General features: G+C 42.2%; 1 protein-coding gene across 3 annotated transcripts in view; it reads right to left on the minus strand.

Annotated features, from left to right (window-relative positions):
• mpp2b (MAGUK p55 scaffold protein 2b) overlaps nt 1-20,626 on the minus strand; it is a 54,310-nt gene that overhangs the window by 30,713 nt on the left and 2,971 nt on the right. For all 3 annotated transcript variants that reach the window (XM_046368961.1, XM_046368962.1, XM_046368960.1), the window contains exon 2: nt 12,019-12,100. In XM_046368961.1, the coding sequence (XP_046224917.1) occupies nt 12,019-12,049 (31 nt within the window). In that variant the 5' untranslated portion in view covers nt 12,050-12,100. The remainder of the gene's footprint in view (nt 1-12,018; nt 12,101-20,626) is intronic.

Here is a 20,626-nt window from a genome sequence, read left to right on the forward strand (position 1 = left end):
CAATAACAACAGGATGTACTGTGGATATTGGTTTTGTAGAGGTTTGAAGGATGTAGGAAATACAGACTAATGATGTCTAGAGACAAAGCTTTTGAAGACGGCCAAAATGTCAGATTTGAATTTGTAAAAGGACTACTCAGTAATTTACACTGGCATGTCTCGAGGGTCTTAACAGGTAGTGTTTCGGTAAGCTATTTTGGGTAGTTTCCCTGAAATCCTCTTTCGACATTGCTCCCTCTGAATGAATCAATGAGGTGTTTGATATGACTAAGTAATTGCTGTTCAATTTTTTGATGTGAGTGCACTGCTGTGGAGCGATTTATAAATCAAATATGTTCCACACTGACGATGACCGACAAAATCGCCTAGATCACCTATCGGGAGTAAGCTTTTTTAAACTTTACATTTGACAGATATGAAACTGTACTATGATAATATCCCCTGCTTCCTTACAGTTGTGTAATTAAACTAAGGCCTCAGGTAAAGATGAGTGTCGGTGGACAATATTCAGTAGACGTCTTGGAGTGGAGCTTATTCCTGAGTGGTGTGTCACTGTTCAACAACTTATGATGGAACACACACTTTTAATCAATAGCTTGTCCTTCCTGCTGAAAACAACAGTATAGACCAGCATAGTTCCAGTTTAGATGGTTTAGGTCAGCGGTGTCACACTCAATTTCCCCACAGGCCGAATTCACAATTCACCAAGGGCTGGAGGGCAACATTAAAAATGTATTATATTTCCTTGCCGTAAAACATTGCTCAAATTTGTCCTCTAACTATCACTTTTTCCATTTTTGATGGTCCCTGACTGTCAAGCTCTCGTTTCCATGACTGTTAGCAAGCTGGACAGAGTGACGAGACTAAATGTAGGTTCATTATAATTTCTACACAGTTTCGATTTGGTTTAAGTCATTTCTACGTCAATTGAGATCTAGGCTACATCAAAAAGAATCCAAAATGCCATCCAACACAAGGTATTGTATTATAAATTGAGACAGCCTAGAGTGTGAAAGAGTTCTAGCATGTACATCTCAGAGTTGAAGTAAACATTCACGCAGTGACAATTGATTTGGACTGATATTTGCGTAAAGAATGCGTGCATGCAGTGTGTGTGTGTGTGTGTGTGTGTGTGTGTGTGTGTGTGTGTGTGTGTGTGTGTGTGTGTGTGTGTGTGTGTGTGTGTGTGTGTGTGTGTGTGTGTGTGTGTGTGTGTGTGTGTGTGTGTGTGTGTGTGTGTGTGTGTGTGTGTGTGTGTGTGTGTGTGTGTGTGTGTGTGTGTGTGTGTGTGTGTGTGTGTATCTGCGTACATTTGTGTGTTCATGTGTGCATGCATGTGCCTGTGTCGAATGTACAATATAAAGTGGGGCAAAAAAGTATTTAGTCAGCCACCAATTGTGCAAGTTCTACCACTTAAAAAGATGAGAGAGGTCTGTAATTTTCATCATAGGTACACTTCAACTATGACAGACAAAACGAGGAGAAAAAATCCAGAAGATCACATTGTAGGATTTTTTATGAATTTATTTGCAAATTATGGTGGAAAATAAGTATTTGGTCAATAACAAAAGTTTATCTCAATACTTTGTTATATACCCTTTGTTGGCAATGACAGAGGTCAAACGTTTTCTGTAAGTCTTCACAAGGTTTTCACACATTGTTGCTGGTATTTTAGCCCAGTGACGTTTTGGGGCTGTTGCTGGGCAACACGGACTTTCAACTCCCTCCAAAGATTTTCTATGGGGTTGAGATCTGGAGACTGGCTAGGCCACTCCAGGACCTTGAAATGCTTCTTACGAAGCCACTCCTTCTTTGCCCGGGCAGTGTGTTTGGGATCATTGTCATGCTGAAAGACCCAGCCACGTTTCATCTTCAATGCCCTTGCTGATGGAACGAGGTTTTCACTCAAAATCTCACGATACATGGCCCCATTCATTCTTTCCTTTACACGGATCAGTCGTCCTGGTCCCTTTGCAGAAAAACAGCCACAAAGCATGATGTTTCCACCCCCATGCTTCACAGTAGGTATGGTGTTCTTTGGATGCAACTCAGCATTCTTTGTCCTCCAAACACGACGAGTTGAATTTTTACCAAAAAGTTATATTTTGGTTTCATCTGACCATATGACATTCACCGAATCTTCTTCTGGATCATCCAAATGCTCTCTAGAAAACTTCAGACGGACCTGGACATGTACTGGCTTAAGCAGGGGTACACGTCTGGCACTGCAGGATTTGAGTGCCTGGCGGCGTAATGTGTTACTGATAGTAGGCTTTGTTACTTTGGTCCCTGCTCTCTGCAGGTCATTCACTAGGTCCCCCCGTGTGGTTCTGGGATTTTTGCTCACCATTCTTGTGCATTTTGACCCCACGGGGTGAGATCTTGCGTGGAGCCCCAGATCGATGGAGGTTATCAGTGGTCTTATATGTCTTCCATTTCCTAATAATTGCTCCCACAGTTGATTTCGTCAAACCAAGCTGCTTACCTAATGCAGATTCAGTCTTCCCAGCCTGGTGCAGGTCTACAATTGTGTTTCTGGTGTCCTATGACAGCTCTTTGGTCTTAGCCATAGTGGAGTTTGGAGTGTGACTGTTTGAGGTTGTGGACAGGTGTCTTTTATACTGATAACAAGTTCAAAGATGTGCCATTAATACAGGTAATGAGATGAGGACAGAGGAGCCTCTTACAGGTCTGTGAGAGCCAGAAATCTTGCTTGTTTGTAGGTGACCAAATACTTATTTTCCACCATAATTTGCAAATAAATTCATTAAAAATCCTACAATGTGATTTTCTGGATTTTTTTATTTATTTTGTCTGTCATAGTTGATGTGTACCTATGATGAAAATTACAGGCCTCTCTCATCTTTTTAAGTGGGAGAACTTGCACAATTGGTGGCTGACTAAATACTTTTTCGCCCCACTGTATGTGTGTAACACCTCCTGGCAGTCAGATATTCCCAACCCCCCCCTTCCCTGTTGAGAACACAACAAACCCTCTGAAGGGCCTGCAGTATACCAGCCACTGAAATCACAACAACATCTCCATGGTGATGGTCATTGTGCCCTGTCTGCGTGCCTCAGAAGGGCTCAGACCTCATTACCAAGCTGAAGGTCATCAGTCCAGACAACAACCAGTGATATTTAGTGACATTTCACTATGGCACCTCCCATTATATTGAATGGTAGTATGTCCAGAAAAAGATGACAGGGTTGAACAACAGCTCTATTATATGATGGCTGTCAGGAAGGTAACAGAAAAATGTGTAGCGTAGACACACTTTGTTTTTATAATGACAATTATAATCTATAATTGCGCAATAAGGCCCGAGGAATGTGCGGTATATGGCCAATATACCACGGCTAACGGCTGTTCTTATGACGCAATGCAGAGTGCCTGGACACAGCCCATAGCAGTGGTATATTGGGCATATACCACCAACCTTTGCTATTATAAACCAGTTACCAACATAATTAGAGAAGTAAAAATAAATGTTTTTTCATACCTATGGTACACGGTCTGATATACCACAGCTGTCAGCCAATCAGCATTCAGGGCTCGAACCGCCCAGTTTATAATAACATTTCAATAGCAACATGACACCATTGTGTCACCAAACCATCCATCTTTGGGTCTTTGAAAATGGCTATATAAAACGCAGGTTTTATTGTTAGGATAACCAAACCACATAATCAAATCCGGATCACTCAGAAATAATACACTCAACAGTGCTGTCTATGGCCCCACACTTTTATTACTGACATTTGGGACATGTGATTGAGTATTCATCTGACAGGTCCTGGTCCAGAGAGTGCAGAGAGAGACGGATGTTATTTGAAGGTTGTGTCTCTGTCGGTGACACTCCCGGATGTGACCGCTCTGTGAAGCGCACTGTTGCATCTGAATAACAGCAAATACAAAACGCACCAGGTAGGAGGGAGCTCCTCAATGAAGAACTAATGTGAAAGTACTGACAGACTGTCTTGCCTGTCACGTCAACTACTATTAGGAGATTGAAGTCGGAAGTTTACATACACCTTAGCTAAATACATTTAAATTCAGCTTTCACAATTCATGACATTTAACCCTGGTAAAAAAATCCCTGTTTTAGGTCAGTTAGGATCACCACTTTGTTTTAAGAATGTGAAATGTCAGGATAATAGTAGAGAGAATGATTTATTTAAACTTTTATTTCTTTCATCACATTCCCAGTGGCTCAGAAGTTTACATACTCTCAATTAGTATTTGGTAGCATTGCCTTTAAATTGTTTAACTTGGGTCAAACATTTTGCGTAGCCTTCCACAAGCTTCCCACAATAAGTTGGGTGAATTTTGGTCTATTCCTCCTGACAGAGCTGGTGTAAACTGAGTCAGGTTTGTAGGCCTCCTTGCTCGCACACACTATTTCAGTTCGGCCCACAAATTCTCTATAGGAATTGAGGTCAGGGCTTTGTGATAGCCACTCCAATACCTTGCCCTTTTAATCCTTAAGCCATTTTGCCACAACTGTGGAAGTATGCTTGGGGTCATTGTCCATTTGGAAAACCCATTTGCGACCAGGCTTTAACTTACTGACTGATGTCTTGAGATGTTGCTTTAATATATCCACATCATTTTCTAACCTCATGATGCCATCTATTTTGTGAAGTGCACCAGTCCCTCCTGCAGCAAAGCACCCCCACAACGTGATGCTGCCACCCCGTTATTCACGGATGGGATGGTGTTCTTTGGATCGCAAGCTCCCCCTTTTTCCTCCAAACATAACGATGGGCATTATGGCCAAAAAGTGATACTTTTGTTTCATCAGACTAGAGGACATTTCTCCAAAAAGTACAATATTTGTGCCCATGTGGAGTTGCAAACCGTAGTCTGGATTTTGTTATGGTGGTTTTGGAGCAGTGGCTTCTTCCATGCTGAGCAGTCTTTCAGGTTATGTCGATATAGGACTCATTTTACTGTGGATATAGATACTTTTGTACCTGTTACCTGCATCTTCACAAGGTTCTTTGCTGTTGTTCTGGGATTGATTTGCACTTTTCGCACTAAAGTACGTTCATCTCTAGGAGACCGAATGTGTCCCCTTCCTGAGCGGTATGATGGCTGCGTAGTCCCCTGGTGTTTATACTTGCCTACTATTGTTTGTACAGATGAACATGGTACCTTCAGGCATTTTGAAATTGCTCCCAAGGATGAACCAGACATGTGGAGGTCTACAATTTTCATTCTGAGATCTTGGCTGATTTCTTTTGATTTTCCCATTATGTCAAGCAAAGAGGCACTGAGTTTGAAGGTAGGTGTCACGTTCGTCATAAGGATCGGACCAAGGCGCAGCGTGGTATGCGTACATTCTCTTTTTAATGAATGAACAAAAACAACAAACAACCAAACAACCCGTGACGCTATACAAACTAGTGCTGACAGGCAATTAAACATAGGCAAGATCCCACAACTAACAATGGGGAAAATGGCTACCTAAATATGATCCCCAATCAGAGACAATGGTAAACAGCTATCTCGGATTGGGAACCATATCAGGCCAACATAGACATACAAAAACCCTAGACATACAACAACTAGAGTACCCACCCTAGTCACACCCTGATCTAACCAAAATATATAGAAAAACAGAGAATCTAAGGTTAGGGCATGACAGTAGGCCTTGAAATACATCTACAGGTAGACCTCCAATTGACTCAAATGATGTCAATTAGCCTATCAGAAGCTTCTAAAGCCATTACGTAATTTTCTGGAATTTTCCAAGCTGTTTAAAGGCACAGTCAACATAGTGTATGTAAAATTCTGACCCACTGGAATTGAGATACAGTGAATTATAAGTGAAATAATCTGTCTGTAAACAATTGTTGGAAAAATGACTTGTGTCATGCACAAAGTAGATGTCCTAACCGACTTGCCAAAACTATAGTTTGTTAACAAGACATTTGTGGAGTGGTTGAAAAATGAGTTTAATGACTCCAACCTAAGTGTATGTAAACGTCCGACTTCTACATCTCGACCTCACTGTGTTGTACAGCAGTACGTACCTCAAGCGTTATCTTATTCACTCCTCCATCACCTCTCTCTCTCTCTTGCTGTTTATTTAATGTATAGTACAATTACTTATGATCGTCTCAACGCAACATTATGTCTAACAAAGGCATATAATTCCAGTACGTCCTGTGAAAGCCTCAACGCATTCAGTTGTGGGACTGACCAGGTATCCAATTTCCTTTACGTTCCATTTCGACCACTATCCATTTGTACAGTGACACATTTCCTTGCAGTATAGCATGCAATAAATGCAACATGAATTAATACCATCAATTATGGATATAATCTATAAGAGCACGTCCCCCACACACTGAGAGCACATACAGTATTATCAATGTACTATCATTCAGTTTTGTTCTATGGGAGGCTGTCACTATCTATCTCCTGGTTATTGTAACGCACGGCCATTTACTGTTACGGGCAGCCATATTTGTCATGAAGAGTATAATGGTTATTATCATAGAAATAGAATGAAATAGATTGGTTCTATTTCTATGGCTATATGAGGGCTCTGCGTAAAGTAGTACATGTTTTCTCTCTATGCACTCTCTCATTTTCCTTCAGTCATAAGGGACATTGAATCTATATACATACAATAGTTTAGCTAGTATGTAATAATTCCACTTGATCAATGGTCAAATTAAAGGACAGGAACACCATACACAATGATAACTAGTCCCATATGCTTGAGATTCCGCTGTTAGTTATTTCTGACATTGGGTGAATACAGTTTCACACCTTAGCAATGAGTCTCGCACATCCACACCCTATTGCCTTCGGTACTCATTTGTCTCGCTTGTATCTCCCAGATAGCTCATAATTCTCACAACCACACTACACTTCTATTTCTACACCAAAACATACAGGGAGTAAGTGGAACCCATCCAAACATAGATGAACCATAGAATCCAAACCCGCATCTCTTCACCATAGATGAACCATAGAATCCAAACCCGCATCCCTTCACCATAGATGAACCATAGAATCCAAACCCGCATCCCTTCACCATAGATTAACCATAGAATCCAAATCTGCATCCTTTCACCATAGATGAACCATAGAATCCAAACCCGCATAGATGAACCATAGAATCCAAACCCGCATCCCTTCACCATAGATTAACCATAGAATCCAAATCTGCATCCTTTCACCATAGATGAACCATAGAATCCAAACCCGCATAGATGAACCATAGAATCCAAACCCGCATCTCTTCACCATAGATGAACCATAGAATCCAAACCCGCATCCCTTCACCATAGATGAACCATAGAATCCAAACCCGCATCCCTTCACCATAGATGAACCATAGAATCCAAACCTGCATAGATGAACCATAGAATCCAAACCCGCATTCCTTCACCATAGATGAACCATAGAATCCAAACCCGCATCCCTTCCATAGATGAACCATAGAATCCAAACCCTCATCCTTTCTATGACCCCTATCAACAGAGTGCAAACCCTCATCCTTTCACCATAGATAAACCATTAAAACTCAAATCCTTTCACCATAGACAAACCATTAAAACCCTAATCCTTTCACCATAGATAAACCATTAAAACCCAAATCCTTTCACCATAGACAAACCATTAAAACCCTAATCCTTTCACCATAGATAAACCATTAAAACCCTAATCCTTTCACCATAGATAAACCATTGAAACCCTAATCCTTTCACCATAGATAAACCATTAAAACCCTAATCCTTTCACCATAGACAAACCATTAAAACCCTAATCCTTTCACCATAGATAAACCATTAAAACCCTAATTCTTTCACCATAGATAAACCATTAAAACCCTAATTCTTTCACCATAGATAAACCAATAAAACCCTAATTCTTTCACCATAGATAAACCATTAAAACCCTAATTCTTTCACCATAGATAAACCAATAAAACCCTAATTCTTTCACCATAGATAAACCATTAAAACCTGCATCCTTTCTATGACCCCCATCACCATCATCAGTATCACCCCATCCGCCTGTCCTTACCTTTCCCACTGAGCTCCAGGCACTCCAGGGATAGGACAGAGTTCTCCAGGGAGAACCTTCAAAACAGGCTGCCAGCCGTGTGGTACACACACACCTCCACGACACACACACACACACACACCTAGCGACGACTTACACACTCACACCTGAGACAGCCTGAGAGAAGCTCCTCTCACCCTCTCTCCTCTCCCCCCCTCCTTCAGAGCGCCTCTCTCTCCTCTTCCTCCTCTTCCTCCTCCCCCTCTCAATACCTGCAGCTTCTGAGAGCTGCCAAGGATGACTGAGCCTCTCCCCCTGAGTGGAAGCATCTCAGAGCAAAGAAAAGGGGGAGAGAGAAATAAAGGGGGAAAGAGGAGGGATAGAGTGATGCATCTCACGTAGGAGGTGCGATGCTTGGAAAGGAAGGAGGAGTCAGGGCACAATGATCTTCTACTAGCCACTACCGTGTGTGTGTGTGTGTGTGTGTGTGTGTGTGTGTGTGTGTGTGTGTGTGTGTGTGTGTGTGTGTGTGTGTGTGTGTGTGTGTGTGTGTGTGTGTGTGTGTGTGTGTGTGTGTGTGTGTGTGTGTGTTGGAAGGGAGGGAGGAGGGAGTGTGTGGGAGTTGGGGGGGCTCGGGGGCTTAGGGAGGAATCTTCTGATTGGTGCTTATATCAAGAACGTCCTTCCTGTTTAGTGACATCATCATGGTTCACCACACGTTGGCCGTGTCCTGATTCTCCACCCTACACTTGGACTCTTTCCCGTATGAATTTAACACTGATGAAAACTCCTTCCAACCAATCCTATACCTTTAAATTCATGACAGGAGTGTGCAAGTGCACGCTTCTGGGAAAGGGTGGAGAATCGAGATGTTGCCAAATTCCAAGTAATAAGAGAGACTGGGAAAGCTATGAAACTCAATAAAGTATTCCTCTGTGTTGTATTATGGCTGTAGCTAGATATTAGCATTATGCTCACGAAGCAGTGCACATAAAAACATTACGGCTTCATTGACCGAGTGCATGAACCACCTCCTCGCTTCAAATCAAAATGTAATTGTAACCGGCTGCATATCAGCGCCAAACAATAGCCATACTATAAAATGCCAACTTTTTTCATAACTGGGAGACAAGAAATTGTTCCCGAGGCACAATTTATTCTTGGTTACAGAAAAAGTCCATCAGGGAGACCTCCCCCGTGGCTAGTTTACAATCAGAGATTGACATGCGGGCCATTTCTAAATACAGATTTAATGCACATTCAATAACTCAGGGGTGTTGAACCGCCATAAATCTAAATTCCCCTCCTCACCTCGCCTGCTCAAACTCATGAGCTACATATACTCCACATTAGAGGCCATACAACTTTCGGTAATACATTGAGTCAGCCAGCCATTGGTGAAAACACTTCAAACGAGAGAATTCCCCTCTCTTCCATCTCCCAATGGTGAGATAAACAAATTGTCTCTGTCTTTGTCATTGTGTATATGTCTGTCCTGTCCTGTCCTTGTCAATGTCCTTCTCCCACTCCTTCTCTCTGTCAGGGAATTGAAAGGATTTATTAGAAGAGAAATCAGCCCACCCAATCTCAAAACTCCCAAACCCCCATCTCACCCCAACACTAATACCCACTAGAGAAGCCTCATTAGAGGGGGGGGGACACACCAAGGTCAGTGAGGGTAGTGAAGTCTAATAGCAAGCAGATCCTTCCAGACAGCCAGACTGATAAGTCTGAGTTTGAGTCCGAATTCACTGCTTCATTAGGCACATCATTAAGTCACATTAGAGGAGTGGAGATAACTTGCAGGGCCCCACGTGATAAACTGTCCCTACCTGCTCCATCTCTCTCCCTATCTCTCTCCCTATCTCTCTCCCACTTCACCACTGTATCTCTTTTTACCCCTCCATCCTTCTCTGTTTCGTTTTAGCTGTGTTTCTCTCTGTTATGTGGAAATATGCTGGACTGGGGGGGTCATTCATCCAGTGTCATTCATCAGAGAAGGTTGAAACATCCCTCTCATCTTCTCTTTCTCTTTTTCTCTCTCACCCCTCCTCTCACCCTATCCCACCTCTCACCCTATTTTTCTCTATCTGTCACCCTCCCGCTTTCTCTCTCCCAAGGTTAAAACCTGTCAACAATTAAAACCTTGGACCTCTATCTCCCTCTCTCTCGCTCACTCTCCCTCTCTCTCACACACACACACACACACACACACACACACACACACACACACACACACACACACACACACACACACACACACACACACACACACACACACACACACACACACATACACACACACACAGACAGAGTGGAAGTCGGAAGTCATTAAAACTCATTTTTCAACCACTCCACAAGTTTCTTGTTAACAAACTATAGATTTGGTACGTCGGTTAGGACATCTACTTTGTACGTGACACAAGTCATTTTTTCAACAATTGTTTACAGACAGATTATTGCACTTATATCTGTACCACTGTATCACAATTCCAGTGGGTCAGAAGTTTACATACACTAAGTTGACTGTGCCTTTAAACAGCTTGGAAAATTCCAGAAAATGATGTCATGGCTTTAGAAGCTTTAGCTAATTGACATCATTTGAGTCAATTGGAGGTGTACCTGTGGATGTATTTCAAGGCCTACCTTCAAACTCAGTGCCTCTTTGCTTGACATCATGGGAAAATCAAAAGAAATCAGCCAAGACCTCAGAAAGAAAATTGTAGACCTCCACAAGTCTAGTTCATCATTGGGAGCAATTTCCAAACGCCTGAAGGTACCACGTTCATCTGTACAAACAATAGTACACAAGTATAAAAACCATGGGACCACGCAGCCGTCATACCGCTCAGGAAGGAGACGCGTTCTGTCTCCTAGAGATGAAAGTACTTTGGTGCGAAAAGTGCAAATCAATCCCAGAACAACAGCAAAGGACCTTGTGAAGATGCTGGAGGAAACAGGTACAAAAGTATCTATATTCACAGTAAATCGAGTCCTATACCGACATAACCTGAAAGGCCGCTCAGCAAGGAAGAAGCCATTGCTCCAAAATCACCATAAATAATCCAGACTATGGTTTGCAACTGCACATGGGGACAAAGATCATACTTTTTGGAGAAATGTCCTCTGGTCTGATGAAACAAAAGTAAAACTGTTTGGCCATAATGACCATCATTATGTTTGGAGGAAAAAGGGCGAAGCTTGCAAGCCGAAGAACACCATCCCAACCGTGAAGCACGGGGGTGGCATCATCATGTTGTGAGGGTGGCATCATCATGTTGTGGGGGTGCTTTGCTGCAGGAGGGACTGGTGCACTTCACAAAATAGGTGGCATCATGAGGTAGGAAAATTATGTGTATATATTGAAGCAACATCTCAAGACATCAGTCAGGAAGTTAAAGATTGGTTGCAAATGGGTCTTCCAAATGGACAATGACCCCAAGCATACCTCCAAAGTTGTGGCCAAATGGCTTAAGGACAACAAAGTCAAGATATTGGAGTGGCCATCACAAAGCCCTGACCTCAATCCTATAGAACATTTGTGGGCAGAACTGAAAAAGCATGTGCGAGCAAGGAGGCCAAAAACCTGACTCAGTTACACCAGCTCTGTTAGGAGAAATGGGCCAAAATTCACCCAACTTATTGTGGGAAGCTTGTGGAAGGCTACACAAAACGTTTGACCCAAGGTAAACAATTTAAAGGCAATGCTACCAAATGCTAATTGAGTGTATGTAAACTTCTGACCCACTGGGAATGTGATGAAATTCTCTCTACTATTATTCTGACATTTCACATTCTTAAAATAAAGTGGTGATCCTAAATGACCTAAGACATGGGATTTTTTACTAGGATTAAATGTCATGAATTTGTGAAAACTTAGTTTAAATGTATTTGGCTAAGGTGTATGTAAACTTCCGAATTCAACTGTACACACACACACACTATCTCTATCTCTTTCTATCGCTCTGTCACGCTGAGGCCAAGCCGCTTACCAGAGTCCGAGCTGGATGATGCCACGGGCATTTTGGAAATCTGGTCTTCCCAAATCCTCTTCTTTGAATCTTGTTAGGTCAGCTGGAGAGAGAGAATGAGAGAGGTAAGGAGAAGAACATGGTAAACAAACATTAATTATTCATCAGTTATGAAAACGACCACCCTCAAACACCCAACTGGAGAAATGGACCAAGAGGAGGGAGGAACGATAAGAGAAGCAGACAAAAAGCGGTAGAGGGAGACTGAGGGAGTTCTCCCTCATGTTATTTACGCCCACCCCAGTCCCAGTATAGTTCCCATGCCCACACATGCCCATTCCCCTGTTGTCAGTGTCTAATTATAGGTAACACCCACACTGTCCAACTCAGTTTCCACGAAGTCAACTATAGCTAGTTAAAGAGATTGGCTACAGTAAGCAGGATAACATGTTGTACTAGCTTGGAGAGGATCGTTAAGGCATCTGATTGAACCCATTGGAATTACGCTTAATGTCATCAGGAACTGACTGGAGAGGCTCAACAACTTCAGACATGTTCTAAATAAATTGTTTGCCGATGGATTTGTGAAGAAGAGTCCTAGAATTGTGTTACATTACAGCAGTGAGAAATCAAGGACAAATAGCAACGGATTGAAGAGTCGAGTGAGACGTTAGTGTGTGAAAGAGTTGGAGAGAGAGAGAGAGAGAGAGAGAGAGAGAGAGAGAGAGAGAGAGAGAGAGAGAGAGAGAGAGAGAGAGAAAGAGAGGAATGGAACAGAGGTGGAAAAAGTGAAGTCGATGAGGGAGAACAGCATCCAATGATGCTAATGCCTGGTTGCCATGACAATATACAGCAGACTGTGGTCAGGGTGAAGGGGTGGTAGCCAAATAGGAGGGAAAGTCTATCATTCAACCGCCTCATCACACACACACACACACACACACACACACACACACACACACACACACACACACACACACACACACACACACACACACACACACACACACACACACACACACACACACACACACACACACACACACACACACACACACACACACACACACACACACACACACACACACACACACTTCCTACAGTATAAAGCACAAAGCACAATCATCATCTAAAAATTGTGTGTCTATGCAGATGAGTATATTACCACCACATCAACACTTAGACAGAAGCTCGAATTGTAGTTCCTGCTGTGCCATTGACACACACTGAAACCCAGAGTGTGAAATGTACTCTACCACTGCCCAGGGCTTTGTATAACTCTGATCTAAGCAGATCAGGCTCTTAAAACATTCACACCAGTTCACCCCCCCCCAGCTTATCCCTCCCTCCCCAGCCCCTGGTGTTCACACTGGGAAATGACAGAGCACGCAGGCAAGCACACACACGATAAAGCACACACAGACGTGCACACACACACACATACAGTTGCTCTCTCACACATAGACGCACAACAAACACGCACACACAAATGACAGAGCTTGTTAAAAGTATGCAGGCAGCTTGTAGGCAGCCTTGGCCATGCTTGAGCTGGGTTTACAGAGGGTGAAGAGTGTGAGAGAGAGAGGGGTCAGCATTTTCCTGCTTTATTTCGCCAGCTCTCTCCCTCTCCTTTTTTCCGGAGCTTTTCTTATGCAGGGGCAAAATCAGCCCAATGACGCTGCACACCGAATGATATCATTTTCTTAGCCTATTATGAAAACGGATGAAATTGTAATCAAGCGATTAAGCCTTTATAAAGCACTTTCCACTCTAAACAATAAGGGTATATAAATGTACAATAGTTGCATTAGATTCTACAACAGAGATGGGGGCCTGTAGCTGTGCTCCTGCTAGGTCTTTTTTTTATTGTGGGGACTGCTTTGTCTTGAGGTGTGATCCAAAGTCCCATGTTCTCTGTCATACTGAGCCCAGGCTACATCGACACCACAGCTGCTATGACATCATGCTCGCAGCGCAGGCCTGCAATCATCATCTCTCCACCCTGCCAACCAATTAAGAGAAGCGCAACGGCTGAGGTGGAGAGAAACACTGACACTGGGCCAGGGCCACACAAACAGAGGGATGGACGACAACAGGATTAACACAATCTCAGAGAGAGGAGTGCGAAACACTGAGGGTAGCATTTCTATTTACAGGTCTCTGATATATATTTGTGAAAGGTTTTATGTTACATAAGCTAGGTGTCTTGGATCCACATCTTGGCCAGGAGCCAGCACCTACTTTCTTAATGTGTTGTCTTGGCACACAGGTGTTATATCTGCCCCCAACAGGTAGGTTGCACCTTAAATCTGTGATGCCAACACGCACACACACACACACACACACACACAAACCCTTTTTTTCTCACCCACACACACTGTTACTGACAGACACAGACTCTTTGACACGCACATACTCTGACAGAAACAGACACACACAAACGCACACACACACATACATACACCACAACCAAATCCTAATCCACGCGTGGCTCGCGTCACGCCTAAAAATAACCCTGCCTGCACTCCCACAGGTTCCTCTCCTCCTCTCATTGCATCACAGGGGGAAAGCGCTCGTATCCAAGACAACCGCAAGGACCTCTTTTCTTTTTTCCACTGGTTTGCCATGGCAACAAGGAAAAATGCATAAAATAATAATAAGGGGAGAGGGGATTGCAATTGTACTCAATTGGGGAATAATGAAATGCAAATGGTAGTAGTTTAATGTGTCTCTGCTATTGTATTGTAGTTTTTTATATAAAAACAATACTGAGAATAAATTGTAGAGGGTGAACAGCACCATTGAAATCCAGAGTATTGCCTTCAAAACAAATCACATTGGAATCGATCACAGGACAGTGAGATACACAAGCTGGATCACAAGGCTTAAACGGCAGTTTAAAAAGGCCAACTCAGAGGTCTATGATGAAAGCTCTCAATGAGAAATGTCTTTGTGAACTTGCTCTCTCACCCGAAAGACTGATTAACTAGATTTCAGATTTCAGATATGCATCATGTCTCACCAAAGTGCTTGAATAAACTTCAGGAGTGTGTGTCTGATTGTACACTTTATATATTTTATATTCAGGTCCACTGGTGCAATATTTGAGTGGCAAGCGTATGATGTATTTGGTCTGGGGCCGGGGCCGGGGTCTGGGGCCGGGGCGGTATTCATATAGTGTCTTAGAGTAAGAGTGCTGATCAGTTTTGCCTATTAGATCACAATGAATGTGATTACATGGACAGGAGGGACCTGATCCCACTCTGACACCGGCCCTGATTTCTCCATGAAAAACTAAAGGTAGAGAATTACAGAACATTTATAAGGAGCTTTTAAATAACAGATGAAAGGTTTTACTTATTTATTTAAGCACTGTGAAATCAGGTGTGACCTAAATTCCTCCTTAACAAACTCAAACTTCTGTGAATCTGTGTCACACAACGGGAGCCCGAAATAACTTGAATTCACTACATCAAAACAAAATATTATTTTGTAGGGAGGAGAAAGAAACGAATTGAAATGCCATTTGAAGCTAGTACGTGCGACATGGTCAACTGAGATCTGCATGTTCAACACTGTTTTCATTCTCACCACCTCATGTATATTGATGCACACAACGTGCTACTATAGTTAGCTACTTAAATGTCCCTGGGATCAACAGTGATAGCCCCAACTCAACTGGAAAATAACATTTTAGCCACACACACACACACACACACACACACACACACACACACACACACACACACACACACACACACACACACACACACACACACACACACACACACACACACACACACACACACACACACACACACACACACACACACACACACACACACACACACACACACTAGCCGTAGCAGTGAAGCAGTTCCACTGCCAGTATTTCAGTCAAGGTCCCTGTTGCTGGTAATTCAGTCAAGGAAGTACTGATTGAATAAGTCTGAGTAATGGCAGGCCTTGGTTCAACGTCACCAACATACCTCTTGACTAAAGAATAAAGTTTCTGACCAAATGTTACAGATAGGATATGGTACAGTATGATATGGTACACTATACAATATATTTAAGCAATAAGGCACGGGGGGGTGTGGTATATGGCCAATATACCACAGCTAAGGGCTGTTCTTAGACATGACACATCGCAGTATATTGGCCATATACCACAAATACCACATTGTGGTATATTGGCCATATACCTTGGCCATGGTACATTGGCCATATACCACAAACCTCCGGGTTGCCTTATTGCTATTATAAACTGGTTATCCACTAATTAGAGCAGTAAAAATACATGTTTTTTTCATACCCATGGTATACGGTCTGATATACCACAGCTGTCAGCCAATCAGCATTCAGGGTTCGAGCCACCCAGTTTATAATACACGATACACAATACGATATACAATACAGTATAATATGATCAGATACTAATATGAGGCCTTCAAAGGCAAAGCTGTGATGTGAAACTCTAGTCACAAAGTTTCTAAACCCTGACGTGCAACATTGTTAGACTTCCGGGAATGCTTGCGAAACAGACCAAGCCAAACCGGGATTTGGGGATTTGAGAAATCAGTAACCACATTTCCATCCACAAATGTTATGCAAGTACTTTACTTCATACCATATAATAAAACATACTGACAGCTGTGATGGAAAATGGAAGTCTAGGTACAATGTTATAAATGCAGACAGATCATTTGTTCATTCGACATGATGGGCTCTTTTTGCATCTGGAAAATGAATTGTGCGAGAAATGGCAATGGACATGCCTTAACGCGCAAATGTTGATATAATAAACATCATATCAAAGTAAACTTGGAGTCACGCGATGATATATTGTGTGTTCCTCCCACTATGATTTGGGAAAGCATGCAATTTATTAGGATACAGATTAGATAAAGTATGATGGAACTTTCAAGGGGTGGTGAAAGTGCACGGTGATGAGCTTGATGCTCCTTTCCAATAAATATCGAGGGTCTTTTTATGGTGACATAGCGCTTATTCATAATAATCTCATCATGTAGACGAGCCAACCTGCACAGCCAACCCGCACTGTATCTGTGAGCTGCTGGCTAGAGCACAGGTGCCAAAACCAGAGTAGGTACATTTACTATTTAAAGCAACAGTTTTTGCGATGGAATTGAAAATGTGATGGAAACACATAAAAACGTTAGATTTTTATTCGGTACGTGAAAACTTAACATGTTGTGTGCACTACCTCATCCTGCACTCATTTGTATCCGCAACAAGTCCGTTTGGTGGAAACACCACTGGTGGGAATATAGGCATATTTTCTTTGTGGGGATTTTAGAATATTCACATTCAAATCTGTCGCCAATTGGATGGAAACAGGTGGTAAGAAAGGTGAAAAATCATTCCTTAGTTGTTAGTTTTCCCAAAATCCAAAGGCACAACCTACATCCGAGAAAAGTAATTAGTTGAACATGTTATTACTCCAGCTCACGAAAGTGACAAACTGACACGTTTTCATTTCCGTCAAAAACAACTTTATATCGAAGGAGTGCCTTTGATTTGACAACCTGCACACGCGCAGTTTAGCGAGAGACAACATGTTTTTGCACATGAGTTTAGCTAGCCAACATCACCATGACATCGCCTATAAGTGTGATCGGGGAATTATATTGGAGATGTAGCTTCTGCCTATCTTTATACTATACCGTCTTGGATCTAGTGGCCCTGAGTTTTTCCAGAGCACATGAGCTCACCTCAAGTAAAACTCCTGTCCCTATAGAGCCAATCCATACAAAAGAATGCAGTAGTCCAGCCCATTTTACAGTAGCTGTGTCACCATGGTTACGAACCCTAAATTCATCCAGACGGATCTGTTGTGGTAGTGACAGGGGTGACATAAGCATTGTTCACACTGCAGGCCCTAATACTCAAATCAGTTGTTAAAATCCGTTTTGGAACTGACTGTCCAAACAGCAAATTAAAAGTGACCAAATCGGATTACACCAGTTGTCATAGTAACGACTGGTGTGTGCGCTGTGGTGTAAACTGATTGGTGGTGGTGCTCGTGCTTTCTATAATTCCTTATGTAGCAAGCTAAGGTGACAACAGTGCCTGCCATGGACGTTTTCCAGTTGCTTTAAATGTGGGGCGAAGGACGGAGGGGTGCCACTGGAATAGATGCGTTACACCGTCGCCGGTTACCCCCACATAGCCTGGTTCCTCTCTAGGTTTCTTCCTAGGTTTTGGCCTTTCTAGGGAGTTTTTCCTAGCCACCGTGCTTCTACACCTGCATTGCTTGCTGTTTGGGGTTTTAGGCTGGGTTTCTGTACAGCACTTTGAGATATCAGCTGATGTACGAAGGGCTATACAAATCTATTTGATTTTGATTTGATTTGGTTAATCTCTATGCCGACTCACCGTGCCTATAATGGAGGCCCTACCAAATATGGTGGATAAATGAAGATAGTTCACTAAGGGCCATTTACCATTGGAAAAAAAATGCACTTCCGGTTTACTTAACTGGGTGGGTCTCCTATAGACACCAACGCAATAGCAGCTGGGTCTGGTGTACTTAGCTCATTGACTTTTATTGAAGCAGAAAAAACAGTCATTGGGGAGGAAGTCATTGACTTTTATTGAAGCAGAAAAAAACAGTCAGTGGGGTGTCTTGCTTCCTCTTCCATCTCTGGCCTTACCTCTGCACTTTCTCTGCCGACAGCTGAGTCAGTCAGAGAAGAAATCAAAGCCTGGGAGGCTCGGTTGTTTCTCAGCAACACAGTATCTCCCTACAGCTAAGGATACAGCGCTATGGAGCGGCATAAGAAGAATAGTTCATATGAATATAGGCACAATTAGGTTTGGTATTCAAGATAGAAGTAGCCAAAAACCTTTCGTGGACAGGCTACATAAACATAAAAGGTACAAATTACGTGAGATTTTAGTTCTGGGCTAATGATCTAGGATCCAGTGTTGGGGAGTAGTGAAATATATGTAGTTCAATTAGTAATTTAACTACACATTTTCAGTAGCTTGGTGGTAGTTGAACCAAATTAAAATCTTGATAGTGTTTTCAGTAGTTACTTTGTTGCCATGTAGCGGTGTAGCTACTGGAACTACTGGAACTACACACAATTTTTTGCAAAGTAGGCAAGAATATCCTTTTTTTTTTTTTTTTTTACATTTACAGCAGACCTGCCCAATTGTCACTTGAAACAGTTTTTTGTGTTTAATCGGCTAAATTACACATTCTGTTATTAACATCAGACAATTTGTAGTCTATAACATTTCAGATTTAGATATGATTATTTTTCACATAGTAGTTTTTCAAAGTACTTTACTTAAAGACATGCTCCGGAAATGTTTTAAACCTCCCGCTTTGGGCTGGATTTTTAATGTGTAGTTCATACATGCATAATCTATGAGCAGAATGAATGTTTTACCTCAATTAGCCACAAAATCCCTAGTTTGAAAGCGACTGTTTCTGGAAGCTGTGCTGCAACATTTCCCACAACATTTCCCCCATGTGGGCCAGACCCCTAGCAATTTAAGTTCTAGACAATGAGCAAGATGCACACACAACAGAGTGAGAGCAATGACCTGGTGCACATATCTGCATATATGTGATGTAATACGCAATTTTTGGGGACCACTTTTGGCATGTGAGCACTACATTCTGAACTACTGGCTAAAAAATATACAAAAGTACCGGAGAATCTATTTAAGTAAACTATATTTGTATTGTTTTTTATATAAAGGCTAGTGTTAGTGTATCTTAACTTCTTTGCCAGGGTAGTGGGTTCGATTCCCGGGACCACCCATACGTAGAATGTATGCACACATGACTGTAAGTCGCTTTGGATAAAAGCGTCTGCTAAATGGCATATATTATTATTATTATATTATTCTTCCAGTGTGAAGTAATTGGTAGCTTGGTAAACTACATTTTCAGAGTAGCTTCACCAAAACAAATGAATCAAATCAAATCAAATTTGATTTGTCACATACACATGGTTAGCAGATGTTAATGCGAGTGTAGCGAAATGCTTGTGCTTCTAGTTCCGACAATGCAGTAATAACCATAGCCTCTGCTGAGTTGTCAACAACCGGATGTTCCGGTTTTCAAGGAAATGGAAAGAGAGCCTGGGATCCAACTTCCTCATCCACATTTACTGGATTGGTTAAACAGTGCAGAAGAAAACCTCTACTGACAGTTTTGTTCTTCTCGTCAAAAGTATCTGGAGTAGGGCAGGATTCCTCAACTGGTGGCCCGCTGCCCCCCCCCAAAATTTTATTTTGTTGGACATAAAAGACTATAAAAACACCAGCAAATCAGCTCCAAGTGATTTTTATTTTGGAAATCTGTTCCAAAGTATGCCCACGCTTAATAGAGAGACACTGTATATGTGATCGTACACAAATGTGAGCAAGGTTTGAAATGATTATGTTTTAGTCAAATATTATATCTGTTTGGGATTTGTGCGGTCAATTTGCATTATACAAATGATTTCTAAGTATGTTCCCGGCCTCCTGACCATCCGCTCAAGAAAACAAGTTGATGATCCCTGCAGTAGGGGGGGGGGGGGAGATCTTGTTTCATGCATTTACTTTACGCCTGCTACGTTAGGTTACCCCATCAAAACATTATAGT

Source organism: Oncorhynchus gorbuscha, linkage group LG11 (assembly GCF_021184085.1).
Source record: "Oncorhynchus gorbuscha isolate QuinsamMale2020 ecotype Even-year linkage group LG11, OgorEven_v1.0, whole genome shotgun sequence".
In the NCBI taxonomy this organism is placed as follows: Eukaryota; Metazoa; Chordata; class Actinopteri; order Salmoniformes; family Salmonidae; genus Oncorhynchus; species Oncorhynchus gorbuscha.